This window comes from Haliotis rufescens, unplaced genomic scaffold (assembly GCF_023055435.1).
Source record: "Haliotis rufescens isolate VD_foot unplaced genomic scaffold, xgHalRufe1.0.p SCAF_42, whole genome shotgun sequence".
Classification (NCBI taxonomy): domain Eukaryota; kingdom Metazoa; phylum Mollusca; class Gastropoda; order Lepetellida; family Haliotidae; genus Haliotis; species Haliotis rufescens.
In genome coordinates, this window is record NW_025964135.1 from 562,062 (window position 1) to 576,337 (window position 14,276).

General features: G+C 53.4%; 1 protein-coding gene across 1 annotated transcript in view; it reads right to left on the minus strand.

Moving 5' to 3' along the window:
* Positions 1 to 12,764, minus strand: part of LOC125372535 — a 48,947-nt gene extending 36,183 nt beyond the window's left edge. Inside the window, exons 1-3 of the mRNA XM_048382870.1 lie at positions 12,574 to 12,764; positions 7,763 to 8,054; positions 2,930 to 3,340 (exon numbers count right to left, since the gene is read on the minus strand). Coding sequence (XP_048238827.1) covers positions 2,930 to 3,340; positions 7,763 to 8,054; positions 12,574 to 12,764 — 894 coding nt within the window. The remainder of the gene's footprint in view (positions 1 to 2,929; positions 3,341 to 7,762; positions 8,055 to 12,573) is intronic.
* Between the last annotated feature and the right edge of the window lie 1,512 nt (positions 12,765 to 14,276).

Consider the following 14,276-nt stretch of genomic DNA (forward strand, 5'->3'; position numbering starts at 1 on the left):
AGTGACTTGAACTCCGGTGGCCTGGTGCAGGTCTTCAGTGACTTGAACTCCGGTGGCCTAGTGCTGGTCTTCAGTGATTTGACCTCCAGTGGCCTAGTGCTGGTCTTCAGTGACTTGGACTCCGGTAGCCTAGTGCTGGTCCTCAGTGATTTGACCTCCAGTGGCCTAGTGCAGGTCTTCAGTGATTTGACCTCCAGTGGCTTAGTGCTGGTCTTCAGTGACTTGAACTCCGGTGGCCTAGTGCTGGTCTTCAGTGACTTGAACTCCGGTGGCCTAGTGCAGTTCTTCAGTGACTTGAATTCCTGTGGCCTAGTGCTGGTCTTCAGTGACTTGAACTCCGCTGGTCTAGTGCTGGTCTTCATTGACTCTGTAGGCCTAGTGCTGGTCTTCAGTGACTTTGACTCCGGTGGCCTAGTCCTAGTTTTCAGCGATTTGACCTCCAGTGGCTTAGTGCTGGTCCTCAGTGACTTTAACTCCGGTGGCCTAGTGCAGGTCTTCAGTGTCTTGAACTCCGGTGGCCTAGTGCTGGTCTTCAGTGATTTGACCTCCAGTGGCTTAGTGCTGGTCTTCAGTGACTTGAACTCCGGTGGCCTAGTGCAGGTCTACAGTGACTTGAACTCCGGTGGCCTAGTGCTGGTCTTCAGTGATTTGACCTCAAGTGGCCTAGTGCTGGTCTTCAGTGATTTGACATCCAGTGGCCTACTGCTGGTCTTCAGTGACTTGGACTCCGGTGGCCTAGTGCTGGTCTTTAGTGACTTGAACTCTAGTGGCCTAGTGCTGGTCTTCAGTGACTTGGACTCCGGTGGCCTAGTGCTGGTCTCTAGTGACTGGTCTTCAGTGATTTGACCTCCAGTGGCCTAGTGCTGGTCTTCAGTGACTTGAACTCCGCTGGCCTAGTGCTGGTCTTCAGTGACTTGAACTCCGCTGGCCTAGTGCTGGTCTTCAGTGACTTGAACTCCGCTGGCCTAGTGCTGGTCTTCAGTGATTTGACCTCCAGTGGCCTAGTGCTTGTCTTCAGAGAATTGAACTCCGGTGGCCTAGTGCTGGTCTTCAGTGACTTGAACTCCGCCGGCCTAGTGCTGGTCTTCAGTGACTTGAACTCCGGTGGCCTAGTGCTGGTCTTCAGTGACTTGAACTCCAGTGGCCTAGTGCTGGTCTTCAGTGATTTGACCTCCAGTGGCCTAGTGCTTGTCTTCAGTGACTTGAACTCCGGTGGCCTAGTGCTGGTCTTCAGTGACTTGAACTCCGGTGGCCTAGTGCTGGTCTTCAGTGACTTGAACTCCGGTGGCCTAGTGCAGTTCTTCAGTGACTTGAACTCCGGTGACCTGGTGCAGGTCTTCAGTGACTTGAACTCCGGTGGCCTAGTGCTGGTCTTCAGTGATTTGACCTCCAGTGGCCTAGTGCTGGTCTTCAGTAATGTGACCTCCAGTGGCCTAGTGCTGGTCTTCAGTGACTTGAACTCCGGTAGCCTAGTGCTGGTCTTCAGTGATTTGACCTCCAGTGGCCTAGTGCAGGTCTTCAGTGATTTGACCTCCAGTGGCTTAGTGCTGGTCTTCAGTGACTTGAACTCCGGTGGCCTAGTGCTGGTCTTCAGTGACTTGAACTCCGGTGGCCTAGTGCAGTTCTTCAGTGACTTGAATTCCGGTGGCCTAGTGCTGGTCTTCAGTGACTTCAACTCCGCTGGTCTAGTGCTGGTCTTCATTGACTCTGGTGGCCTAGTGCTGGTCTTCAGTGACTTTGACTCCGGTGGCCTAGTGCTGGTCTTCAGTGATTTGACCTCCAGTGGCCTAGTGCAGGTCTTCAGCGCCTTGACCTCCAGTGGCCTAGTGCTGGTCTTCAGTGACTTAAACTCCGGTGGCCTAGTGCTGGTCTTCAGTGACTTGAACTCCAGTGGCCTAGTGCTGGTCTTCAGTGATTTGACCTCCAGTGGCCTAGTGCAGGTCTTCAGCGCCTTGACCTCCAGTGGCCTAGTGCTGGTCTTCAGTGACTTGAACTCCGGTGGCCTAGTGCTGGTCTTCAGTGATTTGACCGCCAGTGGCCTAGTGCAGGTCTTCAGCGCCTTGACCTCCAGTGGCCTAGTGCTGGTCTTCAGTGACTTGAACTCCGGTGGCCTAATGCTGGTCTTCGGTGACTTGAACTCCGGTGGCCTAATGCTGGTCTTCAGTGACTTGAACTCCGGTGGCTTAGTGCTGGTCTTCAGTGACTTGAACTCCGGTGGCCTAGTGCAGGTCTTCAGTGACTTGAACTCCGGTGGCCTAGTGCTGGTCTTCAGTGATTTGACCTCAAGTGGCCTAGTGCTGGTCTTCAGTGATTTGACATCCAGTGGCCTACTGCTGGTCTTCAGTGACTTGGACTCCGGTGGCCTAGTGCTGGTCTTCAGTGACTTGAACTCCGGTGGCCTAGTGCTGGTCTTCAGTGATTTGACCTCTAGTGGCCTAGTGCTGGTCTTCAGTGACTTGGACTCCGGTGACCTAGTGCTGGTCTTCAGTGACTTGAACTCCGGTGGCCTAGTGCTGGTCTTCAGTGATTTGACCTCCAGTGGCCTAGTGCGGGTCTTCAGCGCCTTGACCTCAAGTGGCCTAGTGATGGTCTTCAGTGACTTGAACTCCGCTGGCCTAGTGCTGGTCTTCAGTGACTTGAACTTCGGTGGCCTAGTGCTGGTCTTCAGTGATTTGACCTCCAGTGGCCTAGTGCTTGTCATCAGTGACTTGAACTCCGGTGGCCTAGTGCTGATCTTCAGTGACTTGAACTCCGCTGGCCTGTTGCTGGTCTTCAGTGACTTGAACTCCGCTGGCCTGTTGCTGGTCTTCAGTGACTTGAACTCCGGTGGCCTAGTGCAGGTCTTCAGTGACTTGAACTCCACTGGCCTGGTGCTGGTCTTCAGTGACTTGAACTCCGGTGGCCTAGTGCTGGTCTTCAGCGACTTGACCTCCGGTGGCCTGGTGCAGGCCTTCAGTGACTCTGGTGGCCTAGTGCTGGCTTTCAGTGACTTGAACTCCGGTGGCCTAGTACAGGTCTTCAGCGCCTTGACGTCCGGTTGCCTAGTGCTGGTCTTCAGCGGCTTGACCTCCGGTGGCCTGGTGCAGGTCTTCAGTGACTTGAACTCCGGTGGCCTAGTGCTGGTCTTCCGTGACTTGAACTCCGGTGGCCTAGTACTGGTCTTAGGTGACTTGAATTCCGGTGGCCTAGTGCTGGTCTTCAGTGATTTGACCTCCAGTGGCTTAGTGCTGGTCTTCAGTGACTTGAACTCCGGTGGCCTAGTGCAGGTCTTCAGAGACTTGAACTCCGGTGGCCTAGTGCTGGTCTTCAGTGATTTGACCTCAAGTGGCCTAGTGCTGGTCTTCAGTGATTTGACATCCAGTGGCCTACTGCTGGTCTTCAGTGACTTGGACTCCAGTGGCCTAGTGCTGGTCTTCAGTGACTTGAACTCCGGTGGCCTAGTGCTGGTCTTCAGTGATTTGACCTCTGGTGGCCTAGTGCTGGTCTTCAGTGACTTGGACTCCGGTGGCCTAGTGCTGGTCTTCAGTGACTTGAACTCCGGAGGTCTAGTGCTGGTCTTCATTGACTCTGGTGGCCTAGTGCTGGTCTTCAGTGACTTGGACTCCGGTGGCCTAGTCCTGGTTTTCAGTGATTTGACCTCCAGTGGCTTAGTGCTGGTCTTCAGTGACTTGAACTCCGGTGGCCTAGTGCAGGTCTTCAGTGACTTGAACTCCGGTGGCCTAGTGCTGGTCTTCAGTGATTTGACCTCCAGTGGCTTAGTGCTGGTCTTCAGTGACTTGAACTCCGGTGGCCTAGTGCAGGTCTTCAGTGACTTGAACTCCGGTGGCCTAGTGCTGGTCTTCAGTGATTTGACCTCAAGTGGCCTAGTGCTGGTCTTCAGTGATTTGACATCCAGTGGCCTACTGCTGGTCTTCAGTGACTTGGACTCCGGTGGCCTAGTGCTGGTCTTCAGTGACTTGAACTCCGGTGGCCTAGTGCTGGTCTTCAGTGATTTGACCTCTAGTGGCCTAGTGCTGGTCTTTAGTGACTTGGACTCCGGTGGCCTAGTGCTGGTCTTCAGTGACTTGAACTCCGCCGGCCTAGTGCTGGTCTTCAGTGATTTGACCTCCAGTGGCCTAGTGCAGGTCTTCAGCGCCTTGACCTCCAGTGGCCTAGTGCTGGTCTTCAGTGACTTGGACTCCGGTGGCCTAGTGCTGGTCTTCAGTGACTTGAACTCCGATGACTTGTGCTGGTCTTCAGTGATTTGACCTCTAGTGGCCTAGTGCTGGTCTTTAGTGACTTGAACTCTAGTGGCCTAGTGCTGGTCTTCAGTGATTTGGACTCCGGTGGCCTAGTGCTGGTCTTTAGTGACTGGTCTTCAGTGATTTGACCTCCAGTGGCCTAGTGCTGGTCTTCAGTGACTTGAACTCCGCTGGCCTAGTGCTGGTCTTCAGTGACTTGAACTCCGCTGGCCTAGTGCTGGTCTTCAGTGACTTGAACTCCGCTGGCCTAGTGCTGGTCTTCAGTGATTTGACCTCCAGTGGCCTAGTGCTTGTCTTCAGAGAATTGAACTCCGGTGGCCTAGTGCTGGTCTTCAGTGACTTGAACTCCGCCGGCCTAGTGCTGGTCTTCAGTGACTTGAACTCCGGTGGCCTAGTGCTGGTCTTCAGTGACTTGAACTCCGGTGGCCTAGTGCTGGTCTTCAGTGATTTGACCTCCAGTGGCCTAGTGCTTGTCTTCAGTGACTTGAACTCCGGTGGCCTAGTGCTGGTCTTCAGTGACTTGAACTCCGGTGGCCTAGTGCTGGTCTTCAGTGACTTGAACTCCGCTGGCTTAGTGCTGGTCTTCAGTGACTTGAACTCCGGTGGCCTGGTGCAGGTCTTCAGTGACTTGAACTCCGGTGGCCTAGTGCTGGTCTTCAGTGATTTGACCTCCAGTGGCCTAGTGCTGGTCTTCAGTAATGGGACCTCCAGTGGCCTAGTGCTGGTCTTCAGTGACTTGGACTCCGGTAGCCTAGTGCTGGTCCTCAGTGATTTGACCTCCAGTGGCCTAGTGCAGGTCTTCAGTGATTTGACCTCCAGTGGCTTAGTGCTGGTCTTCAGTGACTTGAACTCCGGTGGCCTAGTGCTGGTCTTCAGTGACTTGAACTCCGGTGGCCTAGTGCAGTTCTTCAGTGACTTGAATTCCTGTGGCCTAGTGCTGGTCTTCAGTGACTTGAACTCCGCTGGCCTAGTGCTGGTCTTCAGTGACTTTGACTCCGGTGGCCTAGTCCTAGTTTTCAGCGATTTGACCTCCAGTGGCTTAGTGCTGGTCCTCAGTGACTTTAACTCCGGTGGCCTAGTGCAGGTCTTCAGTGTCTTGAACTCCGGTGGCCTAGTGCTGGTCTTCAGTGATTTGACCTCCAGTGGCTTAGTGCTGGTCTTCAGTGACTTGAACTCCGGTGGCCTAGTGCAGGTCTACAGTGACTTGAACTCCGGTGGCCTAGTGCTGGACTTCAGTGATTTGACCTCAAGTGGCCTAGTGCTGGTCTTCAGTGATTTGACATCCAGTGGCCTACTGCTGGTCTTCAGTGACTTGGACTCCGGTGGCCTAGTGCTGGTCTTTAGTGACTTGAACTCTAGTGGCCTAGTGCCGGTCTTCAGTGACTTGGACTCCGGTGGCCTAGTGCTGGTCTCTAGTGACTGGTCTTCAGTGATTTGACCTCCAGTGGCCTAGTGCTGGTCTTCAGTGACTTGAACTCCGCTGGCCTAGTGCTGGTCTTCAGTGACTTGAACTCCGCTGGCCTAGTGCTGGTCTTCAGTGACTTGAACTCCGCTGGCCTAGTGCTGGTCTTCAGTGATTTGACCTCCAGTGGCCTAGTGCTTGTCTTCAGAGAATTGAACTCCGGTGGCCTAGTGCTGGTCTTCAGTGACTTGAACTCCGCCGGCCTAGTGCTGGTCTTCAGTGACTTGAACTCCGGTGGCCTAGTGCTGGTCTTCAGTGACTTGAACTCCGGTGGCCTAGTGCTGGTCTTCAGTGATTTGACCTCCAGTGGCCTAGTGCTTGTCTTCAGTGACTTGAACTCCGGTGGCCTAGTGCTGGTCTTCAGTGACTTGAACTCCGGTGGCCTAGTGCTGGTCTTCAGTGACTTGAACTCCGCTGGCTTAGTGCTGGTCTTCAGTGACTTGAACTCCGGTGGCCTGGTGCAGGTCTTCAGTGACTTGAACTCCGGTGGCCTAGTGCTGGTCTTCAGTGATTTGACCTCCAGTGGCCTAGTGCTGGTCTTCAGTAATGTGACCTCCAGTGGCCTAGTGCTGGTCTTCAGTGACTTGGACTCCGGTAGCCTAGTGCTGGTCTTCAGTGATTTGACCTCCAGTGGCCTAGTGCAGGTCTTCAGTGATTTGACCTCCAGTGGCTTAGTGCTGGTCTTCAGTGACTTGAACTCCGGTGGCCTAGTGCTGGTCTTCAGTGACTTGAACTCCGGTGGCCTAGTGCAGTTCTTCAGTGACTTGAATTCCGGTGGCCTAGTGCTGGTCTTCAGTGACTTGAACTCCGCTGGTCTAGTGCTGGTCTTCATTGACTCTGGTGGCCTACTGCTGGTCTTCAGTGACTTTGACTCCGGTGGCCTAGTGCTGGTCTTCAGTGATTTGACCTCCAGTGGCCTAGTGCAGGTCTTCAGCGCCTTGACCTCCAGTGGCCTAGTGCTGGTCTTCAGTGACTTAAACTCCGGTGGCCTAGTGCTGGTCTTCAGTGACTTGAACTCCAGTGGCCTAGTGCTGGTCTTCAGTGATTTGACCTCCAGTGGCCTAGTGCAGGTCTTCAGCGCCTTGACCTCCAGTGGCCTAGTGCTGGTCTTCAGTGACTTGAACTCCGGTGGCCTAGTGCTGGTCTTCAGTGATTTGACTGCCAGTGGCCTAGTGCAGGTCTTCAGCGCCTTGACCTCCAGTGGCCTAGTGCTGGTCTTCAGTGACTTGAACTCCGGTGGCCTAATGCTGGTCTTCGGTGACTTGAACTCCGGTGGCCTAATGCTGGTCTTCAGTGACTTGAACTCCGGTGGCTTAGTGCTGGTCTTCAGTGACTTGAACTCCGGTGGCCTAGTGCAGGTCTTCAGTGACTTGAACTCCGGTGGCCTAGTGCTGGTCTTCAGTGATTTGACCTCAAGTGGCCTAGTGCTGGTCTTCAGTGATTTGACATCCAGTGGCCTACTGCTGGTCTTCAGTGACTTGGACTCCGGTGGCCTAGTGCTGGTCTTCAGTGACTTGAACTCCGGTGGCCTAGTGCTGGTCTTCAGTGATTTGACCTCTAGTGGCCTAGTGCTGGTCTTCAGTGACTTGGACTCCGGTGACCTAGTGCTGGTCTTCAGTGACTTGAACTCCGGTGGCCTAGTGCTGGTCTTCAGTGATTTGACCTCCAGTGGCCTAGTGCGGGTCTTCAGCGCCTTGACCTCAAGTGGCCTAGTGATGGTCTTCAGTGACTTGAACTCCGCTGGCCTAGTGCTGGTCTTCAGTGACTTGAACTTCGGTGGCCTAGTGCTGGTCTCCAGTGATTTGACCTCCAGTGGCCTAGTGCTTGTCATCAGTGACTTGAACTCCGGTGGCCTAGTGCTGGTCTTCAGTGACTTGAACTCCGCCGGCCTAGTGCTGGTCTTCAGTGACTTGAACTCCGCTGGCCTGTTGCTGGTCTTCAGTGACTTGAACTCCGGTGGCCTAGTGCAGGTCTTCAGTGACTTGAACTCCACTGGCCTGGTGCTGGTCTTCAGTGACTTGAACTCCGGTGGCCTAGTGCTGGTCTTCAGCGACTTGACCTCCGGTGGCCTGGTGCAGGCCTTCAGTGACTCTGGTGGCCTAGTGCTGGTTTTCAGTGACTTGAACTCCGGTGGCCTAGTACAGGTCTTCAGCGCCTTGACGTCCGGTTGCCTAGTGCTGGTCTTCAGCGGCTTGACCTCCGGTGGCCTGGTGCAGGTCTTCAGTGACTTGAACTCCGGTGGCCTAGTGCTGGTCTTCCGTGACTTGAACTCCGGTGGCCTAGTACTGGTCTTAGGTGACTTGAATTCCGGTGGCCTAGTGCTGGTCTTCAGTGACTTGAACTCCGCTGGCCTAGACTAAGTGCTGGTCTTCAGTGACTTGAACTCCGCTGGCCTAGTGCTGGTCTTCAGTGACTTGAACTCCGCTGGCCTAGTGCTGGTCTTCAGTGACTCCGGTGGCCTAGTGCAGGTCTTCAGTGACTTGACCTCCGGTGGCCTGGTGCAGGTCTGCAGTGACTCCGGTGGCCTAGTGCTGGTCTTCAGTGACTTGACCTCCAGTGGCCTGGTGCAGATCTTCAGTGACTTGAATTCCGGTGGACTAGTACAGATCTTCAGTGACTCTGGTGGCCTAGTGCTGGTCTTCAGTGACTCTGGTGGCCTAGTGCTGGTCTTCAGTGATTCTGGTGGCCTAGTGCTGGTCTTCAGTGACTTTGGTGGCCTAGTGCTGGTTTTCAGCGTCTTGAACTCCGCTGTCCTAGTGCAGGACTTTAGTGACTTGAACTCGGTGGCCTGGTGCAGGTCTTCAGTGTCTCTGGTGGCCTAGTGCTGGTCTTCAGTGACTCTGGTGGCCCAGTGCTGGTCTTCAGCGCCTTGACCTCCGGTGGCCTAGTGCTGGTCTTCAGTGACTGGTGGCCTAGTGCTGGTCTTCAGCGCCTTGACCTCCGGTACCCTAGTGCAGGTCTTCAGTGACTTAAACTCCGGTGGCCTAGTGCTAGTCTTCAGTGACTTGAACTTCGGTGGCCTGGTGCTGGTCTTCAGTGGCTTGAACTCCGGTGGCCTTGGGCAGGTCTTCAGCGTCTTGACCTCCGGTGGCCTAGTGCTGGTCTTCAGTGACTTGAATTCCGGTGGCCTAGTGCTGGTCTTCAGCGTCTTGACCTCCAGCGGCCTAGTGCTGGTCTTCAGTGACTTGAATTCCGGTGACCTAGTGCTGGTCTTCAGGGACTTGAACTTCGGTGGCCTGGTGCTGGTCTTCAGTGGCTTGAACTCCGATGGACTAGTACCTGTCTTCAGTGACTTGAACTCCGGTGGCCTAGTGCAGATCTTCAGTGACTTGAATTCCGGTGGATTAGTACAGGTCTTCAGTGACTATGGTGGCCTAGTGCAGGTCTTCAGTGACTCTGGTGGCCTAGTGCTGGTCTTCAGTGACTCTGGTGGCCTAGTGCAGGTCTTCAGTGACTCTGGTGGCCTAGTGCTGGTCTTCAGTGACTCTGGTGGCCTAGTGCTGGTCTTCAGTGACTTGAACTCCGCTGTCCTAGTGCAGGTCTTCAGTGACTTGAACTCCGGTGGCCTGGTGCAGGTCTTCAGTGACTTGAACTCCGGTGGCCTGGTGCAGGACTTTAGTGACTTGAACTCCGGTGGCCTAGTGCAGGTCTTCAGTGACTTGTATTCCGGTGGCCTAATACTGGTCTCCCGGGACTTAAATTCTGATGGACTAGTACCTGTCTTCAGTGACTTGAACTCCGGTGTCCTAGTGTTTGTTTTCAGCGTCTTGAACTCCGGTGGCCTAGTGCTGGTCTTCAGTAACTTGAACTCCTGTGTCCTGGTGCCTGTCTTCAGTGACTTGACCTCCGGTGGCCTGGTGCACGTCTTCAGTGATTCTGGTGGCCTAGTGCTAGTCTTCAGTAACTTGAATTCCTGTGTCCTGGTGCGGGTCTTCAGCGCCTTGACCTCCGGTGGCCTAGTGCTGGTCTTCAGTGACTTGAACTCCGGTGGCCTAGTGCTGGTCTTCAGTGACTTGAACTCCGGTGGCCTAGTGCAGGTCTTCAGTGACTTGAACTCCGGTGGCCTAGTGCAGGTCTTCAGTGACTTGAATTCCGGTGGCCTAGTGCTGGTCTTCAGTGACTTGAACTCCGGAGGTCTAGTGCTGGTCTTCAGTGACTCTGGTGGCCTAGTGCTGGTCTTCAGTGACTTGGACTCCGGTGGCCTACTGCTGGTCTTAAGTAATTTGACCTCCAGTGGCCTAGTGCTGGTTTTCAGTGAGTTGACCTCCAGTGGCTTAATGCTGGTCTTCAGTGACTTGAACTCCGGTGGCCTAGTGCTGGTCTTCAGTGATTTGACCTCCAGTGGCCTAGTGCTAGTCTTCAGTGACTTGTATTCCGGTGGCCTAGTGCTGGTCTCCAGTGACTTGAATTCCGATGGACTAGTACCTGTCTTCAGTGACTTGAACTCCGCTGGCCTAGTGCTGGTCTTCAGTGACTCCGGTGGCCTAGTGCAGGTCTTCAGTGACTTGACCTCCGGTGGCCTGGTGCAGGTCTGCAGTGACTCCGGTGGCCTAGTGCTGGTCTTCAGTGACTTGACCTCCAGTGGCCTGGTGCAGATCTTCAGTGACTTGAATTCCGGTGGACTAGTACAGATCTTCAGTGACTCTGGTGGCCTAGTGCTGGTCTTCAGTGACTCTGGTGGCCTAGTGCTGGTCTTCAGTGATTCTGGTGGCCTAGTGCTGGTCTTCAGTGACTTTGGTGGCCTAGTGCTGGTTTTCAGCGTCTTGAACTCCGCTGTCCTAGTGCAGGACTTTAGTGACTTGAACTCGGTGGCCTGGTGCAGGTCTTCAGTGTCTCTGGTGGCCTAGTGCTGGTCTTCAGTGACTCTGGTGGCCCAGTGCTGGTCTTCAGCGCCTTGACCTCCGGTGGCCTAGTGCTGGTCTTCAGTGACTGGTGGCCTAGTGCTGGTCTTCAGCGCCTTGACCTCCGGTACCCTAGTGCAGGTCTTCAGTGACTTAAACTCCGGTGGCCTAGTGCTAGTCTTCAGTGACTTGAACTTCGGTGGCCTGGTGCTGGTCTTCAGTGGCTTGAACTCCGGTGGCCTTGGGCAGGTCTTCAGCGTCTTGACCTCCGGTGGCCTAGTGCTGGTCTTCAGTGACTTGAATTCCGGTGGCCTAGTGCTGGTCTTCAGCGTCTTGACCTCCAGCGGCCTAGTGCTGGTCTTCAGTGACTTGAATTCCGGTGACCTAGTGCTGGTCTTCAGGGACTTGAACTTCGGTGGCCTGGTGCTGGTCTTCAGTGGCTTGAACTCCGATGGACTAGTACCTGTCTTCAGTGACTTGAACTCCGGTGGCCTAGTGCAGATCTTCAGTGACTTGAATTCCGGTGGATTAGTACAGGTCTTCAGTGACTATGGTGGCCTAGTGCAGGTCTTCAGTGACTCTGGTGGCCTAGTGCTGGTCTTCAGTGACTCTGGTGGCCTAGTGCAGGTCTTCAGTGACTCTGGTGGCCTAGTGCTGGTCTTCAGTGACTCTGGTGGCCTAGTGCTGGTCTTCAGTGACTTGAACTCCGCTGTCCTAGTGCAGGTCTTCAGTGACTTGAACTCCGGTGGCCTGGTGCAGGTCTTCAGTGACTTGAACTCCGGTGGCCTGGTGCAGGACTTTAGTGACTTGAACTCCGGTGGCCTAGTGCAGGTCTTCAGTGACTTGTATTCCGGTGGCCTAATACTGGTCTCCCGGGACTTAAATTCTGATGGACTAGTACCTGTCTTCAGTGACTTGAACTCCGGTGTCCTAGTGTTTGTTTTCAGCGTCTTGAACTCCGGTGGCCTAGTGCTGGTCTTCAGTAACTTGAACTCCTGTGTCCTGGTGCCTGTCTTCAGTGACTTGACCTCCGGTGGCCTGGTGCACGTCTTCAGTGATTCTGGTGGCCTAGTGCTAGTCTTCAGTAACTTGAATTCCTGTGTCCTGGTGCGGGTCTTCAGCGCCTTGACCTCCGGTGGCCTAGTGCTGGTCTTCAGTGACTTGAACTCCGGTGGCCTAGTGCTGGTCTTCAGTGACTTGAACTCCGGTGGCCTAGTGCAGGTCTTCAGTGACTTGAACTCCGGTGGCCTAGTGCAGGTCTTCAGTGACTTGAATTCCGGTGGCCTAGTGCTGGTCTTCAGTGACTTGAACTCCGGAGGTCTAGTGCTGGTCTTCAGTGACTCTGGTGGCCTAGTGCTGGTCTTCAGTGACTTGGACTCCGGTGGCCTACTGCTGGTCTTAAGTAATTTGACCTCCAGTGGCCTAGTGCTGGTTTTCAGTGAGTTGACCTCCAGTGGCTTAATGCTGGTCTTCAGTGACTTGAACTCCGGTGGCCTAGTGCTGGTCTTCAGTGATTTGACCTCCAGTGGCCTAGTGCTAGTCTTCAGTGACTTGTATTCCGGTGGCCTAGTGCTGGTCTCCAGTGACTTGAATTCCGATGGACTAGTACCTGTCTTCAGTGACTTGAACTCCGGTGGCCTGGTGCAGATCTTCAGTGACTTGAACCCCGGTGGCCTGGTGCAGGTCTTCGGTAACTCTGGTGCTGGTCTTCAGCGCCTTGACCTCCGGTGGCCTAGTGCTGGTCTTCAGTGACTTGACCTCCGGTGGCCTAGTGCTGGTCTTCAGCGCCTTGACCTCCGGTGGCCTAGTGCTGGTCTTCAGTGACTTGACCTCCGGTGGCCTAGTGCTGGTCTTCAGTGACTTGACCTCCGGTGGCCTAGTGCTGGTCTTCAGCGCCTTGACCTCCGGTGGCCTGGTGCAGGTCTTCAGTGACTGTGGTGGCCTAGTGCTGGTCTTCAGTGACTTGAACTCCGCTGGCCTAGTGCTGGTCTTCAGTGACTCCGGTGGCCTAGTGCTGGTCTTCAGTGACTCCGGTGGCCTTGTGCTGGTCTTCAGTGACTTGACCTCCGGTGGCCTGGTGCTGGTCTTCAGTGTATCTGGTGGCCTAGTGCTGGTCTTCAGCGCCTTGACCTCTGGTGGCCTAGTGCTGGTCTTCAGCGCCTTGAACTCCGGTAGCCTGGTGCAGGTCTTCAGCGATTTGATTGGCTGTTTGAGCTCCATTTCATAATGCATGGTTTCAGATAAATCGATGTTGGACTGATCCTAAACGCTCTGTGCTGGGCCAATCAATCATATTCTATGTCTGCACAAACCTGGTCCAATTTCTGCAAATTACAGACAGACACATTGAACATATTGGCTAACCTTCGCTGAATTCTACCAGTTAATAGCATGTAGATTTTTAAGACGTAGACGACGCATTCCCAACCTGATCAGAAATACTGCATTCAAGCAAGAGGGGAGAGCTTACTGTCACTGTGGATACTGAAAATCAACAATGTGAATGGTGTCACTCCAGCTTTATAACGGTGTAAGAATCTGCATCGAAATGTCGCAAGCATGCAATAAACCAGTTCTTACCCATAAAGTTGTATGTTACTTCTAGAATGGCTGTCAAGCAGTGAATACAAATGGTTCAGGGCGATTTGACGCCCTTTCACTGAAGTGTCAAACTCAAGCAGTACCCGCTACCCACGTGCACGGATGAACTGCATGGTCCATGTGTTTGGGGGCGTGAAGTTTTGATTTCGAAACTATTCTATCTCTGGCAGTCTTTTTTCAAAGCTGATCTTTCTTCTGACGACCGAACATAACATATATATTTCATGATCCCCTACTTTTGGGGGGAGGATATTAACGCAATTCCCCGTTAAGATCGGTGTTTACGAATTGATCTCCAGCAACCCATGCATGTCATTAATGGCGACTAACGGATTGTCAGGATCGCTGTGTAGACCGATGCTCATGATGGCAATCACTGGATTGTCTGGTTCAGACTCAATTATTTACAGGCCGCCTTTATATAGCTGGAATATTGCTGAGTGCGGCGTTAAAAAACAACAAACAATAGCTGCTGCAATCGTCATGGGTGGAGTAGGCCAGGTGCTGAGATCGTATACCGCTAATGACCAGGTTGTTATTCAGCCTTGGGACCAATGATGTTTACAGGTCCTTGTCAAAACCCCTTTGTACAGTACGTTCATCCTGTGCACTCAAAAGAACCCACTCATCCGATGGCAGATGACCAGACGGTGGAAACACGAATACGTACAGACACCCGCAACACAGAACATGTCAGCACGCGTGGTGTCACCCTGGGCATGTGACTTAGTTCAACTATGCCTCTGTTCACCCAGCTGGGAAAGGATACCCCATATGTGAGGTGGATGTAAAAATCCTCAAGCGTCCATAGGCGGCTTGAGTTGTATACTCCCTGGGGATTTGAAAATGATAAATGGAATACATACGGATCCACTGGACGGGAACAAATATACCGCATTCGAGCAGATGCTAATATCTGGATTTGTGTGGTTTATAAATGTTTATTAATTTATTAAATATAATATAATACCAGGCTTTGTGTAGCTGTACAATTCGACACGAATAAACGTGGTTCAAAATCAAATAGCATATATTTTAAGGGAGAAGATTCCACTGTTCAACCAGGGCCTACAAAGCCCATGCAGACATCGTGAAAATGCTGTGTGTCAAGAAATAACAAGTCAGTGTCCG